The 15,267-nt window shown below is 36.3% G+C and overlaps 1 protein-coding gene and 1 long non-coding RNA gene across 4 annotated transcripts in view; one reads left to right on the top strand and one right to left on the bottom strand.

Annotated features, from left to right (window-relative positions):
* The window catches only part of SVEP1 (sushi, von Willebrand factor type A, EGF and pentraxin domain containing 1), a 321,762-nt gene that overhangs the window by 116,270 nt on the left and 190,225 nt on the right, over window positions 1-15,267 (bottom strand). For all 3 annotated transcript variants that reach the window (XM_072610622.1, XM_072610615.1, XM_072610607.1), the window contains exons 17-21: window positions 14,823-14,984; window positions 10,707-10,868; window positions 7,226-7,387; window positions 4,224-4,315; window positions 3,102-3,198 (exon numbers count right to left, since the gene is read on the bottom strand). In XM_072610622.1, coding sequence (XP_072466723.1) covers window positions 3,102-3,198; window positions 4,224-4,315; window positions 7,226-7,387; window positions 10,707-10,868; window positions 14,823-14,984 — 675 coding nt within the window. The remainder of the gene's footprint in view (window positions 1-3,101; window positions 3,199-4,223; window positions 4,316-7,225; window positions 7,388-10,706; window positions 10,869-14,822; window positions 14,985-15,267) is intronic.
* On the top strand, window positions 642-4,508 carry LOC140505098 (uncharacterized). Its single transcript, XR_011967380.1, has 2 exons — window positions 642-2,422; window positions 4,202-4,508. It is a non-coding gene; the product is annotated as an uncharacterized lncRNA (long non-coding RNA).

Below are 15,267 nucleotides of genomic sequence, written 5' to 3'. Positions count from 1 at the left end.
TACAGAAAGGGGAAATGGAGTCTTAGAGAAGGCGAATGGCATGTTCAAGGTCATAAGCTGGTATTTGGCTGAGCCAGCACTCAAACTGAGGGGTTCCACCTCCAAGTCTAACAGTCTTTCCTGTCACCATGCTTTCTCTCTATCTCTCCCATTCCTATAACTATTTCTATGTCACACTGTATTTCTTTACAACTCTGAGAAATAGGGAGTATAACTATAATTATCTCCATTTTACAAATGAGGAAACATCCTCTCAGAATCTGTGACTGACAAGAAACAGAAAGGATCAAGAACATTTGAGGCCAAATGTTATCGTTTCCCATTCACCCAAGTGGGCAGCGGTGGCCTTCGGGATTGCCACGATTACTTTCTGATTTACCTGTTTCTGTTTGTACAGATATCTAGTTCAAAGGGCTCTGAGGCAGCTTGTGGCCTAGAGGAGTCAGGAAGACCTGAGTTCAGATCCAGCCTCAGACAATTACTAGCCATATGAACTTGGCAAGTGACTTTACCTGCGTGAACCTCACTTTCCTCATCTTCAAAATGTGCGTAAGAATATCGCCCAATTCATGAGGATCAAATGAGAGAATACAGAGAAAATTCTTTACCTTATGCTGATATATACATGTTAATTATGATTGTTTCCATTTCCTTTTTCTCAAGTTTCTCCTTTGCTATTTATAATGTGATTTCTTTCAAGTTGACTTTTTCTTATCAAAAGCTCTCATAGCATTTTGATATGAGGTATCAATATATTTTCCCCTGGAAGATATGCCAATAGCTGAGGCTAAAGCACAATTATAGTTTTGAGGACAAGATCCAAGAGGAGTGGGTATGCAATCCTAAGTTTGCACAAATGCATTTATACTGACTTGGGGCAACGGGGAAAAGATGCGTTTGTCTCTTACGACATTCGCTACTTGAAAGATCTCCAATTTCACTGATTTGGGTACTCTCTGCACTGATGCAGATCTTAATATAACCCATATATTTCATCCTACATTACTTCTGGTTCTGTTTTCCCCCAAAAAAAATCTTTAGAGAGTTGGCCAATGAGTCTTTCTTTTATTCTGATCTGATTCGGTCTCACAACTTACAACAAAGTAAGTCATTTAGAAATTATAATTTTGTTTTAAAAATTACATTTTGGGGTCTTCTTCTTTTTGTACTCTAGACTTGTTCATGCTTGTCTCTAGCACTGGTTGTAAGTAAAAGATTGATTAAAAATAAAACAAAATATAAATGCAATTCTTGATGTAGACATAGTTAAGCGTGATACGCCTTTGCAAGATTCCAACCCTGTTTATGACTTCATAGATAAGTGCTATGGTTACTTGAGGTACATACTAGTTAAGTGATTTGCCTGGGGTCACCCAGGTAATGACTTCAGAAACTGGGCTTAAATCCACTTTTTCTGGACTCCAAAGTATAGCACCCTATCCACACATCCGCATGATGTCTCTTTACAACTTACGACAATAAAGAGAAAATACATTCCACCTGAAAATAACGCATATACAATTGTCCTTTGTTCTCAATAATCCTAAAGATCATTTTTTATAATTTATCATAAATTTAATATTAAAAATCCACACTGTGAATTAAAATTGCTTTGTAACTATATGTTTAAATAAATCCTTTTCAATGCATAATGTCATGACTTCTCAGTTACTCCCTCTGTCTCCATCAGGATTCTTTGTTCAGATATTTCCATTCCCTTTTCTTTTTTTTAGTGGTCCTACATTTTCTTCTTTGCTTTAAATGGTTTCACATAGGTGTCTCCATACTTTTCATATTTCTTATACTTATTGATCTTAATTGCATTATATCATCTTATTACATTAATACAAAACAAGTTATTTAACCATGTCCCTATCATTTGCCATTTAGGTTTATTTCCTTTTTTTTGTAATAATGTTGCAAAATAGTGTCACTATTAAAATCTTGGAATAGACAGCTGTATACTTAATGTATACTTAAGAGTATACATTCCCAACAACAGAATTCTTGAATCAAAGATAATTATTTTTATAAGTCTTACTATTTACTGCCACGTTACTTTCCATAAAGATTCTTATAATTTGCAACTCTACTAGCAAGGACTAGCAAGGACTGTTCCTCCACAGGCCTGCCAGCACTACCCTTCACTATTTTTGCTAAGATTATAGGTATGGAGTTGGTACTTCCAGGTTGTCTGAATTTGTGTCTCTGAACATTAGTGAAGTTGACAATTTTTCAAGTGATTATTAACAATGATTTTTCTTCTTCTTTTTAGACCAACCTGTGAATTCCTTGGTGTAGGAAACTCCCAGTGAGGAAGCTTCTTCCGTCAATATATATAAGTACCTACTCAGAAATTTATAATCCTAGAGACTTCCTGGGACACGTGTGGTCGAATGACTTGTTCAGGGTCTCACAGCCAGTAAGTGTCAGAGGCAGGACTTGACGTAAGCTCTCCCTGGTTCTGGGGCTAGCTCTCCATCAACTATATCACACTGTTTTTCTAATTCTCCCTCTCTTCATAGCTGTTTATAGTCTTTATCTATTAGCAACTGGGATTTACTATGTAATGTTTGTAAAAATTCCTTATTTTATCAATTTTTTATCTATAATTTTATCAACTTTTATTTGTTTATTTACAATTTTTTATTTATAATTTTATCAACTTTTTATCTATAATATTTGTAAACACTTTCTAATGTGTTATTTTTCTTTTGATTTTATTTATGTATACATATACACGTATATGTGTGTAACTATACTTTGTTTGGTTGATGCTCTACTTGTGGGTCAATAGTTTTTTACAGAATCAGCACATGTAAATTTGGTCTGTATTGGAACAAAAACCTTAAGCTTTCCCTGACACACTGAGAAACAAAATGATAGAACTTGAAATATAAATAGGGTTTGATTCCTTTATGCACCCTCTCCCCAACATGAAGCTGCACCCAATTTATTTTGTTTATCAGACTGGAATGTTTATGCATGTTCTAAAATAATCCCTTATAATTTGCATTATGCTTAATTTGTCAGAGTGTTTTTATCTCATGCTCCAGGCAACATTTTTGCATAATTACATATAAAATGAAATTTTAATTTACCTGTAAATCCAGGAAGGCAGATGCAAACATATCCTCGTCCTACTTGTTGGCAGGTTCCGCTATTATGACATGGATTTAGAAAACACTCGTGGAAAACCTGTCCGTGATAGAAATTAAGTGTCAGAAATGTCATGTTCACAAACAGAACTAGCACTAGGCAATCTGTTATAAGCCATGGTCATTTCATTTGGGGAATACCTGGCTAACTGTTTCAGACTTTATCACCTGTCACTTGTATATCCTAAGCCCTTTACAGAATAAATACTTCATCAACATGTTCCCTAAACCTTGATTTGGGAGTGCTGACCCAGGATAAACCATGTTTATGTCCACTAGGCTGAATGCCAGGAAGGCTATAAACTGATTGGCTATTGGTAAGGTGTGGGGATACGACATTTTGGTATGAAGCTCCAGGAGAGATGGATGGTAGACATCTATGATAAATAAATTACCCTTCTATCTCTCCAAGAAGGAATATTGTTTTTTGACCCAACAATATTAAAGACCAAGGAATTTACGGGACCAAACTTGGTTACCTCAGTTTGGTTATTAAGACTACCAAGATAATTGCTCATTATCATTGATTAGTGAAGAAACAGTTGATTTAGGATAGTATGAGTTTTTTCTGGTACCATGAAAGATTATGCTTCTGGCACTTTCTTATATCATACTTAAATAGAAGTTTATTTGGTTGAAAAAAAAGTTAAATGAAATTTCTCGTGAAAGGAGAATGAACCTCCTTACCAATCAGGAAGGGTTTTTGGTTACTTCAAAATGTTCTCCACTTAAAAATGTTCCCTGTTTATAATGAAAAGTTCCATTTTACACACATACACAAAACCCTTCATCTATAGTCCAGCAACATAAATAGCAGCAAGGATAACATTACATGTCCCTTTGTCATCGTTAGAAAAAATCTACAAATTTCTTTTTTTTTAAAGGTGTTAATGAGCTGTCATCTTTTGGGGTTTCACTATTAAACCCAATGATTCATCTTTTTTTATAGTCACAGTCATTTTTCCTCTTTTTCTTCAGAGAATGTAGTTAAACTGAGTATCAGACACATAACAGGAGCAAATTATTTCTTTTTCTGTCATTAGAGCTACAACGTAGTATTCTTGCCTGGCTGCTGACTTCATACTTCTTGGTGACATGTCCAGAAGAGGCTGACATCATGATACTTTCCTCTGCTGCTGAAAAAGTTGAACTAAAACCTAGGGAGAAGGTGTAGAAAAACAGCTTATTTTGTGCAATTCAGTGAAAACACACTAACATTAGCTTTTCTGAATCTCTGATTGGGTGTTATATTCTATAAAACTTAAAAGAAGTATACATATATATGTATATATACACACATAACATATGTGTGTGTGTGTATATATATAAATATAAATTCTTAGGTGAACAGATCAAAAATTTGAAATAGAAATCAATAAACATAAAGAGACGGGGATTAGAACAAGATAATTCAATAGGCATGTCCATGTAACCCTCTATTAAAAGACTAGCATAATGCCTCATTGTGTCACAAAAGTGACCTTGGAATCTAGACAGCTCTGACAGTGAAGTGAAGATGATAGCTGGTGCCATCAATCTGTAAAAGCTTCAAGTGTGGGCTGAATAACGGATCGACTGTTTATTTAGCAAAGTTTCAAGAGATAACATCAGGAGGCTTGTGGCCAGTCAGCAACAGCTGGAATTACCCTTTATATGTTGAGCATAATTTTCATTCACCCATTCATTCATTCTTCTAGGTCCGAATGCCTGCCACCAAGCACCCCTTCTCTAGGCATGGAAGACTGAGGATTAAGCATAGCCAACACAATTTAAAAAGACAGTTTTCAATTGGCTTTGAAACACACTTATCACCATTGCTTACTCCTCCAAGTTTGCAAAACAGTGTGTAGGGGGCTCTAGAACAGCAGGGGCCCCAAAGTCAGAACAATGGAGAAAACTGTCAATGCTTCCACTGGCCAAAAAGGAAAAAAGATTAAGACCTCAACATTGTGAGTGTTGTAGCTTTACCTCTCCTTCCATCCTTAGTTGGCTTCTTTGCCTATGTAATTTACCCCAAAAATCTTGGGGCAATTTTAAATTTCAATAACTTCAGAAGTCTAAATGCTACAAACTTAAAAAAATTTTGAAAAGTGAATTATTTACAATTTTTAAATACTTGTCTAATTAAAATTCAGCATAGCCATTGTCTTATGTCTTATATTTATCACTTTTTGAACTTTCTAAAAACTTTCATCAGCTGCTTAATCAGTGATAAAAAGGACTGAGTTTGTAATCTTAGCCTGAAGATCATCCAAAGAATGACGTTTTGATGCACATGTGATGGTTCTGATGAGACTGCCAGAAAAAGTCTAATGGAGATAATCAGGTGATTGAAGTATCCAAGCATCTAAATAGTGCAGTGGATAGAGTAACTGGGCCAGGTGTTAGGGAAATCTGGGTTCAAATCCAGCCTGAGACTCATACTAGCTATGTTATCCTGTGCAAGTCACTTAATCTCTGTTGGCCTTAGTTACTGTAATTATAAAATGGGGATAATAATAGACCTACCTCCCAGAGTTGTTGTGAGACTCAAGTGGGTTATATTTGAAAAGTATTTAGAACAGTGCCTGGCACATGGTAGGTATTATATAAATATTTACTCTTCCCCAGTTTCCCTTTCTTCCCTTACCAAGTCACAAGAGTTCATCTACCAATTCACTCATTTAAGAGTATAATCATAAAATTAAGTTTAAATTGAAAAAATCATGCAAAACTTTTGAACTAAATATTAAAATGATTAAACTTTCAAACTGCATTTTCTCTAAGTTTGTAGCATTTGTTTTTCTGAAATTGTTAAAGCTCAAAACTGAGCTAAGATTTTGGGGACAGAGCATGTCAGACACTGACTCTTCATTCTTTGCTTATCATTGCAATGAGGCTATCTGATACACAATGCCAGATCCATGCCTGCCACCATGCTTATTTAGATATCTGTACAGGAAAGAGAACTGGATTTGGAGAACAAGGATTTGGGTTCATATCCTAGTTCTGTTGCATCATCTAAATCATAACCCTCATCAAAATGATTTGCCTTCATTGAATAAGACAGCAAGGTGGTACAATGGATGGGATGACAAGGCCTGGAGTCAGAAAGACTCATCTTCAGTTTAAATCTCAGACACTCAGACACTCACTGAACAACAACAGTGAATTATATATATATATATATGTATATGATTTAGCCTGGTAATCCAGCCACTTCCACAGTCTGGCTCTAAACCCCACCTATCTCATACAATTTCCTTCATGAAGGCTACACTCCAGCCAAACCAGAAAATTTCAATTTTTCTCATATTTTCCACCTCCGTGCCTTTGCTCATGTCATTTCCTAATGCTGGAAGGTCCTCCTCTGTCCTCTACTTCAACTACCAAAATCCTAATCAAGGCCCATTTTAAATACATCTTTCTCCCTAATTCCCCCCAAACAGAAGGGAACTCTCCCTCTCTCCTCTGAACTCTCACAGCTCTTTCTTTTGTCTTTTCTTTTTGTCCCAGTCTATTTAGTGGAACATGGTTAACATGAACAAGATGTTAAGCTTCAATGTGGATGGAAACTATGTCTTATTCATACTTTTATCCTTTAGTGTCCTGCCCAAAGCAGTGTATTCTGCAGGTACTTAAGCACTTGTTGAATTGAATTAAAGAATCTTCTGAATTGCATAAATAAATCGAGCTACCCAAACCTTCTGCTGACTCTTTTACTTCCAGAATTTTGAAATCTCCACATTGAGTATTTCCTATACCAATGACATCACAGGCATGATTTTTAAAAATTAAAAAATACCTACAACATTTTGAATATATGTACATTTTGAATCCTCCCTCTTCCTGCCCTCCAGTAGAGGCTGTTTATTTATCTCTTTACATTCTCAGTGCCCAATATAGTGCCTGGAATACAGGAGGTGTATAAAAATGCTTGTTGACTGATTCAAATAAAGATGTATATATGAGTAAGGACAGCCATAATCATAGCTAAGTAGAATCCCATGACAGTGGGAGCCCAGCTGCAATTGGTCAGTATCCCCAGAGCACCTCTCTTGAGCAATGGGAACCCATTATCAGCTTACTTGAACAGTCTGTGATGGATCTTGCCCCGATGATTGTTGTGGTTCCATAAAAAGGACATGAAAGGCAGAAGGACTTTCCTGGGTTGGGTTGATAATAGTCTCTGGGACATGGATAACATGGCTTGATGCCAGAGCGGGAGAATTCTCCTATTGGACAAGGCACTGTAAAAGGGGGAAAAATCAGTTCGAAAAAAAAGAAGACATTTCCTGAACATCAACAAAAATTCATGGCATGACCTTAAGACGTCAGCCACTGCCTGTTTTAGCAGAAGAATATCATTCTTCTCTTGGTAGAATCACATTTCTCTGGATCCCTTAAAAATGCCATAAAGGTATATTACATTCCATAGGGAGGAGAATATCACTTACCCATTTTTCATGCTAAAAAAGACTATGGAAAATGAAAAAAATTCCTCAATGTCCCTTCTAAGATGAATTCAGTGGAAATGAAGACACATTTCTCAGAGAAATTCTCCAAGTACAGAATGCACAATTATGAATGCTTCAATCATTTTATCTGTTTGTGACTGTTTCCCTCCCCCTGCCACTAAAGAATAGTCTTTCTAAATCGTGCCAAGTATTTGAAATATACTTTAATTGGAAATTCAAACATCTTCTATACAAATTAATTTAAAATCTCTGTAGAGAACGAGAAAAGGAAAGGATTCCAAGAGAATGATTGCTGTCTCTTCCAAAGAGAAGAAAGTAGTTTCTTCTGTTTGTCTTTTTTCCATTTGAAGAGAGGAGCTCTGCTTTTCATCCTTGCATTTTCTTCACTTAAGTCAGAAAGCCCTAAAGATGACCCCATCCAACAGACTACTGGTCTATTTACAGAGATGAATAAACTTCTTGTGAAAATAACTTGTTCATTCCTACTGACAGTATAAATAAATACATTTGCCAGGTGCTGGCATCAATCACATTGATGCTCAAATATAGTGATAGCATTATGACCCTTGATAACATCCAGTCATTTAGTCCAACCAAGTCCTACAAAACAGAATTCCAAGGGACACATGCTCACTAGAGAAGGAAAATTCTGTTTAGTAATAGAATATGCTTACAAACTCATTCAATGACTTTTTATAATTCTTCACACCAGGCACTAAACAAAGTTCTTTGAATTATAGATTAAAATTGTTCTATAACTTCAAGAAATTTTTTTAAAAATCGGCCGATAATATTATGATATCCTTTTCTTTTCTTTCCTAAGAAGTAATTTTTCTAATACATAGCTCTGATCACATACTCCTTTTCAAAAATTTCAAATGATTCTTGTTCTACCAAATGAAGTCCATACTCCACAGTCTTTCATTTAAGACCCTTTATGCTCAAATGTGCTTCTCCAGACAATAATGTTAAATTAGACCCCTTTGTGTGCTACATGCTTCTGCCAAAACTAGATACATGTCTTCACTCATGATATTACCTGTGATTGGAATTGTATCTCACTAGTCCCACAGTCTCAGATTACTAGAATCCTAATTATTCAAGAACTTACTAAAATGTCACCCACTTCATTCTTTCCTACTCCTTGCTAGAAATTCTTTCCCCTTCCTCTGAATTTTCTATGATATGATATTTGGGTCAGCCAGGTAGCATAATGGATAGAGTGCCTGACCCTGGAGTCAGGAAGACTCATTTTCTTGAGTTTAAATCTGGCCTCAGAAACTTACTAGTTGTGTGACCCTGGGCAAGTCACTCAGCTGGGTTTGCCTCCATTTCCTCCATTCTGTAAAATAAGCTGGAGAAGGAAATGGCAAGTCTCTATGATATCTTTGCCAAGAAAACCCTAAATGGGGTCATGAAGAGTCAGAAATGACTGAACAACAAAATGATAAAACTTAGTTTTACTTTTTAATTTTTTATTACATTTATTTTTACATTTTTCTTATAATTTGTCTTATTTGGAATTTTTTTTTGTATATATGTCATATTGTCCTCACCAAACCATCATTTAGGCATTCATGGCTTGTGCCTTAATAATGTTTACATCAACCTTAGTGCCTAGCACAGTGCTTTGGAGAGACAGTAAATCACACACACACACACACATACAGAGAGAGAGAGAGAGAGAGAGAGAGAGAGAGAGAGAGAGAGAGAGAGAGAGAGAGAGAGAGAGAGAGAGAATGAGAACTGAAATGTTTGCAATTGCTCTTTATATAAATTTAATTTGTCCAAGTCACCTATAAAGGAGGAAAGTGAACATATTTTACTTAGTGTCCTTCTTAGTACATAGTACAATTCTTTGCACATAGTAGGTATTCTTTAACTATGTGTCAAATTCATTTGACTGCTGAGCATTAGTGTAATTACTAGACATATTACATCTATATTCTTTTAAATCTTAGTTACCAAAATTCAAGCAATTTCAACGAAGTCAGAGGCACTCACAATTCCAAGTTTTGGAATCTTGGGTCTGGGAAGAGCCTGGAGGTGCGGAGGGGTCTTTTCTGCCAATGCAAATGAATATCCTCAAATAGGGAGAACAAGTCAGATATGTGCCAAACCAGAGAAACCTTGGGGAAGCATTAGGTTGAACAAATGTTCAACTCATTGCCTTTCTGATTCATTTAAATCATGCTTTAAGGCATGGATCTCATCACTCATCAAATTTAAAGCTGGAAGGAACCCAGGAGACTACCAAGGCTCAACGATCTGTTTTGACAGATGGGGAAAATGAGACCCTGAGAAGCAAGCTAATTTGTTAAAGGTTACATGACTAGTTAGTGGCAGAACTAGGACTAGCACCCAAGTCTTCTGGAGCCCATTTCAGGGCTCTTTACTCTGCTATAAAATCATAGGATATTTTTCCCACTTACAAATCTTCCAGTGATTGTAAACTTCCCTAGAACAGTGATGAAACCCCAGAAAAGTCATCTGCTAGGCACTAAAAATGATTCCTGATTGAATTTGATAACTGGGGTGTTCTCCATGAGCAAGAGTCATGAAGAAAGTTGAGAATTACATCTCTACTGGCTAAGATGTACTATTATGCACGATTTCTTCATGGTTACCAAAGTGAAGTTTTGTCTGGAACATTCTTTCACAATCCCTTTTCTATTTCCTTTGTCTCCATTCTGCTAATACAGCAAAATATTGGATAAAAACAGTTTTCAAAAACACTTTAGAAAAAGGAATATTCCACTTTCCAAGTAAAATAATCATAATGTTAAGACCTGTTTTACAACCAAGAAATACTATTAGACTTTCTTTTGAGGAAGAATATTTATCTGCAAAACTCTAAGCCAATTTGGCTAAAGATAAAGGAAAAGAAAAAATAAAGGAACCCTCAGTAATAGTTTTAATTGTGATGGCCTCCAACATTCATTGATTTGAGTTCTACATTCTCAAATTTCTATGAACTTTGAAAAAGGTATAGAAAAAGAATTTTAAATATTGAATTTTTGAAAATCCATGTCTCCACACAGAGAACATACAACATACATGGCTTTATTTCAGTGTTTGAGCTTCTGCTCACCTCCACAGGCAGATATAGCCACAGCTCCTCTTTTCACAGTTGAAGTATTTTCTGGACAAGAGAGGCAGTTCTTGGAACCAAACGCTGGCTGATAGGTGCCCAGAGGACATGATTCACAAGTTTCTAGACCATTTGGTGAGTAGGTGCCTTGCTTGCACTGAGCTAAAAGAGAAAATTATGCATAAACAGTCACCAAGAGATTAAATTTTCCAAGGCAATCACCGTATGGAGCACATTTGTCTCCAGTCCAACTTAGGGGGGAGAAGAGACATGAGGAATTATCCTAATAAAATCAAGCAAAGATATAATAATGTCTTCTAGCCTCTGATGTACAATACTGTAACTACAAACAGCTGGAGAGGGATGGCTTGTGAAGCTCAGGCTGGGTGGCAGGTTAACACACTCTGTGGGCATATTGCTTTCCCTCTATAGAATATGTTTTTGAGAGCGGGGGACATTTAATTCTTGTGTTCGAATCCCCAGGTCTATCAAAGTGCCTGGATCATAGCAGGTGCTTAATAAATTATTATTAGATGAATAAATCAGAAATAGTAACCAATGAACAGAAAAGATAATTGATATTCATATAGTCATTCGGTCAATAAACAGTCAATAAACTATTAAGTACCTACTATGTACCAGGCTATATTAAGGAATACTATACCTATGCTACACTAAGCACTGAAGATACAAAGAAAGACAAAAAATGTCTCTTCTCTCACTATGTCATGTGATCCTCACAATAACACTGTGATGTGCTCAATATAGGTGTTATGCCCATTTCGCAGATAAGGAGATTGAGGTTAAAGGACTTGTCAAACAGTTTTCAAATAAAGAAATTAAAGCTATCTATAATCATATGAAAAAAAGCTGTAGATCACTATTGATTAGAGAACTGCAAATCAAACCAACTCAGTCAAAACACATCACACCTTACAGATTGGCTAACATGACAAAAGGGGAAAATGACCAATGTTGGAGAAAATATGAGAGAGTTGGAACACTAATTCATTGTTGGTGGGACTGTGAGCTGATCTAACCATTCCAGAGAGCAATTTGGAACTATGCCCAAAGGGCTACAAAACTGTGCATACATACCCTTTGATCTAACAATACCACTACTAGGTCTATATCTCAAAGAGATCATTAGAAAAGGGAAAGGTCCCACATGTATAAAAATGTTCATAGCAGCTCTTTTTGTGGTGGCCAAGAATTGGAAATTGAAGGAATGCCCATCAATTGGGAAATAGCTGAACAAGTTATGGCATATGAGCATAATAGAACACTATTGTTCCATAAGAAATGATGAGCAGGTAGAATTCAGAAAAACCTGGAAAGACTTATATGAACTGATGCTGAGTGAGGGGAGCAGAACCAGGAGAACATTATACACAGTAACAGCAATGATCAACTTTGATGGACTTAACTCTTCTCAGAAATACAAGGATCAACACAATTCCAAAATTCTCATGATGGAAAAGAGAGAACTATGGAGTCTGAACGCAGATCAAAGTATACTATTCTCTCTCTCTCTCTCTCTCTCTCTCTCTCTCTCTCTCTCTCTCTCTCTCTCTCTCTCTCTCTCTCTCTGTTTCTTCTTTCTCATGGTTTTCCCCTTTGGTTCTAATTCTTTGCAACATGACAATATGTTTAATATAATTGTACATGTATAACCTATATCAGATTACATGTTGCTTTGGGGAGGTGGGAGCAGAGGGAGGGGGAGAAAACTTAGAACTCAAAATCTTATAGAAGTGAATTTTGAAAACTGAAAATAAACAAATAAATAAAATATTTTAAAAAGAACTTGCCAAAGGCCATTCAACTATCAAATTATAGATACAAGACTCAAATCCAGAGCTTAGCTCTAAATGCAGTATCATTTCTGCCCCTTTTCCTCACATAATACCTCCCTTAAGAGGAGGTATTACAAACAAAAACCAACTATAAGGTATAACCACTGCTTGGCTACCTTATGCAAAACCAGACTGAACTCCTTTCACATAGATCCTCCCTTCCTCCAAACCCCAGGTACACCTTGCCAATGTGAGCCTTGAAGGAAGGAATATGAAAACAGAAAACAAAAAATCTTAGATTCAAAGAATTTTGGAGTTGCAAGAGACTTTGGAAATTGTCCAACCTAATTCATTCTATCCATTAGGAAACTGAGGTCTAGAGAAGTTAAATTTCTTGTTTGTGGTCATATAGTTTGTTAGTGGAATAGCCAAGTCTAGCATGGTAGCCTACTACAGCTAGGAGGGATTTCCAAAATCATCCATTTGTTTCCAGCTGAGACCCAATGAGATAAAGTATCTTACCCAAAGTTACCCAGCTAACTAGCAGCAAAGTCAGGACTAGAATCCGGGTTTCTTGACTTTGTCTGGTATGATATTATCTCTTTTACACCATCCTGGTTCTCAGTTTACTGTCCTTTCCTTTCATCCTTCTTCCTAAGGTGACTTTCATTTTTGTATAGTTAGCATTCGAGAAGGATGTCAAGTGACCTTGATGGTGCCAAGTCTACCATAGTGGGATGAAACTCCATGTCTACATTTGCTACTTTTGAAATGAGATATCAATTGCTTTTAGATGTTGTTTAAGTATGTCTTTGTTCTTTAGGAAGAAGTAATTTTCTCAGAATGCCTGCATACATGCATGTAGTATAATGCCTGTCTATACCTTCTGTTATTGATAATACTGTGGGAAAATATATTGAAGGTATTCAATAAACTATTTATTTCAGTAGCAAAAATACTGCGCTGTTAGCCATTATCTTTATGTTACTAATTCCTAGTTTAATACAAATCCAATCCAATTATGAATGCATGTGTGAGATAGCTGAAAGAATGTTGGATTTGGGCCAACCAAATCCTGGCTTCCAATTCTGCCTCAGAATCTTTGCTAGTTATGGCACAGTAGAAATAATCTGCTGGGAGACAATAAATTTGCATTTTTTATTCTGTCTTCCCTCTAACTTGTGCTATCTTGGGCAAGTTCATCTCGTTGACCTCAGTTTGAAATTAGAGGATTGTACTAAATGGTTTGGGAGGTCCCTTTCTAAATGTAGATCTAAGATCCTATGACTATGTTTTGAGCTACAGTTTGCCAGTCTATAAAACTGGCACATTTTATAGTACCTGCTTTTCAGAGTTGACACAATAATCAAATTAGATTTTTGTAAGTCTTTGTCCGTAACCTTATAGAATGACTTGCAAACACTACATCAATAAAAGCTCTTTTTTCATAGCAAATATCAGAATATGAATTTCTCTATGTAGAAATTTTGCAAATGCTACAAAGAATTACACTTTTTTCAAGCAGCATTTGGTTAAAGAAAATTCCAACCTATCAAGTGAATATCACTGTCATTCAGATGTGGATATGGTGGAACTTGACCTACATTCTATATAATTCTTGGGTTTTACAAATTTCAATTTACAAAGATTAACAAACTTCTTTAAAGGGTAAAGATACACATGTGAGGATTTATAAATAAAACACAAAAGGGACATTAAAAAGTCAATATGATTACTTTCAACATTCCCCTCTTTCCTATGTAACAATTTATTACATGTGAAAATCATAATTTAAAAATTAAAAAAAAAAGAGAAGATGGAGACAAGGGCAGAGAGGGATGATAGAAGAGAGAGCAGATTGGTCATAGGGGCAATTAGAATGCTTGGTGTTTGAGGGGGGAGGGGACAAAAGGGGAGAAAATTTGGAACCCAAAATTTTGTTAAAATGAATGTTAAAAGTTAAATAAATAAATTAATGAAAAAATAAAAATTAAAATTTAAAAAAAAAGCTATTTTGGTTCCTTTTAGCTGGAATGAAGGGTGGCTATGTGGAACAGTGCATAGAGTGCCAGTTGGAGTCAAGAAGACCTAACTTCAAATCTAGCCTCAGACACTTACTAGCTGTGTGACCTTGGGCAAGTCACTTAACCCTTTGCCTCAGTTCTTTAATTGTAAAATGAGTTGGAGAAGGAACTGGCAAACCACTCCAGTATATCTGCCAAAGAAAACCTCAAATGGGTTCATGAAGAGTTGGACATGACTGAAACGACCGAATAAGAATGAAACAAGGTGGAATGAGGGCAGGTTCTGGCTTACTTACCTTTACATTCAGAGATGCTTCTGGAGTGGAGGTATTCTGTGGAACTACCAGCGGGGCAAAGTTTACACTCCACTTGCCCCTCCTCATCTTGATAGGACCCAATCCAGCAGCTTTCACAGACAGTGTGCGCCAGAGAATAATAGGTGCCCAAGGGGCAATTAACTGTAGAGAGACAAAGCGGGACAAGTGAAGATTCATTGCAGAATTCAAGTGAATTGCCATGGTGGAATGTAAGATGAGCCCTTTCATCCCAGCCATTAAAAGTGGTCAAACACAATTTCGGGCACCATTGTTTAGGGTAGAAGTTTTTACTGCTGGCCATTTTCTTATCAGCCTGACCCCAGCTGCTTCTGGAAATAATGGTGCTCATCTGTCTGCAGTAGTACACATAGTTGCTATGCTGACAAAGTGCAGTACTCAAAATATGGGTGTTCAGGGCTCTGCT

The sequence above is a fragment of the Notamacropus eugenii genome, chromosome 1, assembly GCF_028372415.1.
Source record: "Notamacropus eugenii isolate mMacEug1 chromosome 1, mMacEug1.pri_v2, whole genome shotgun sequence".
Lineage (NCBI taxonomy): Eukaryota > Metazoa > Chordata > Mammalia > Diprotodontia > Macropodidae > Notamacropus > Notamacropus eugenii.
The sequence above is the reverse complement of the archived record's forward strand: the minus strand, read 5'-3'. Positions and strand labels throughout refer to the sequence as shown.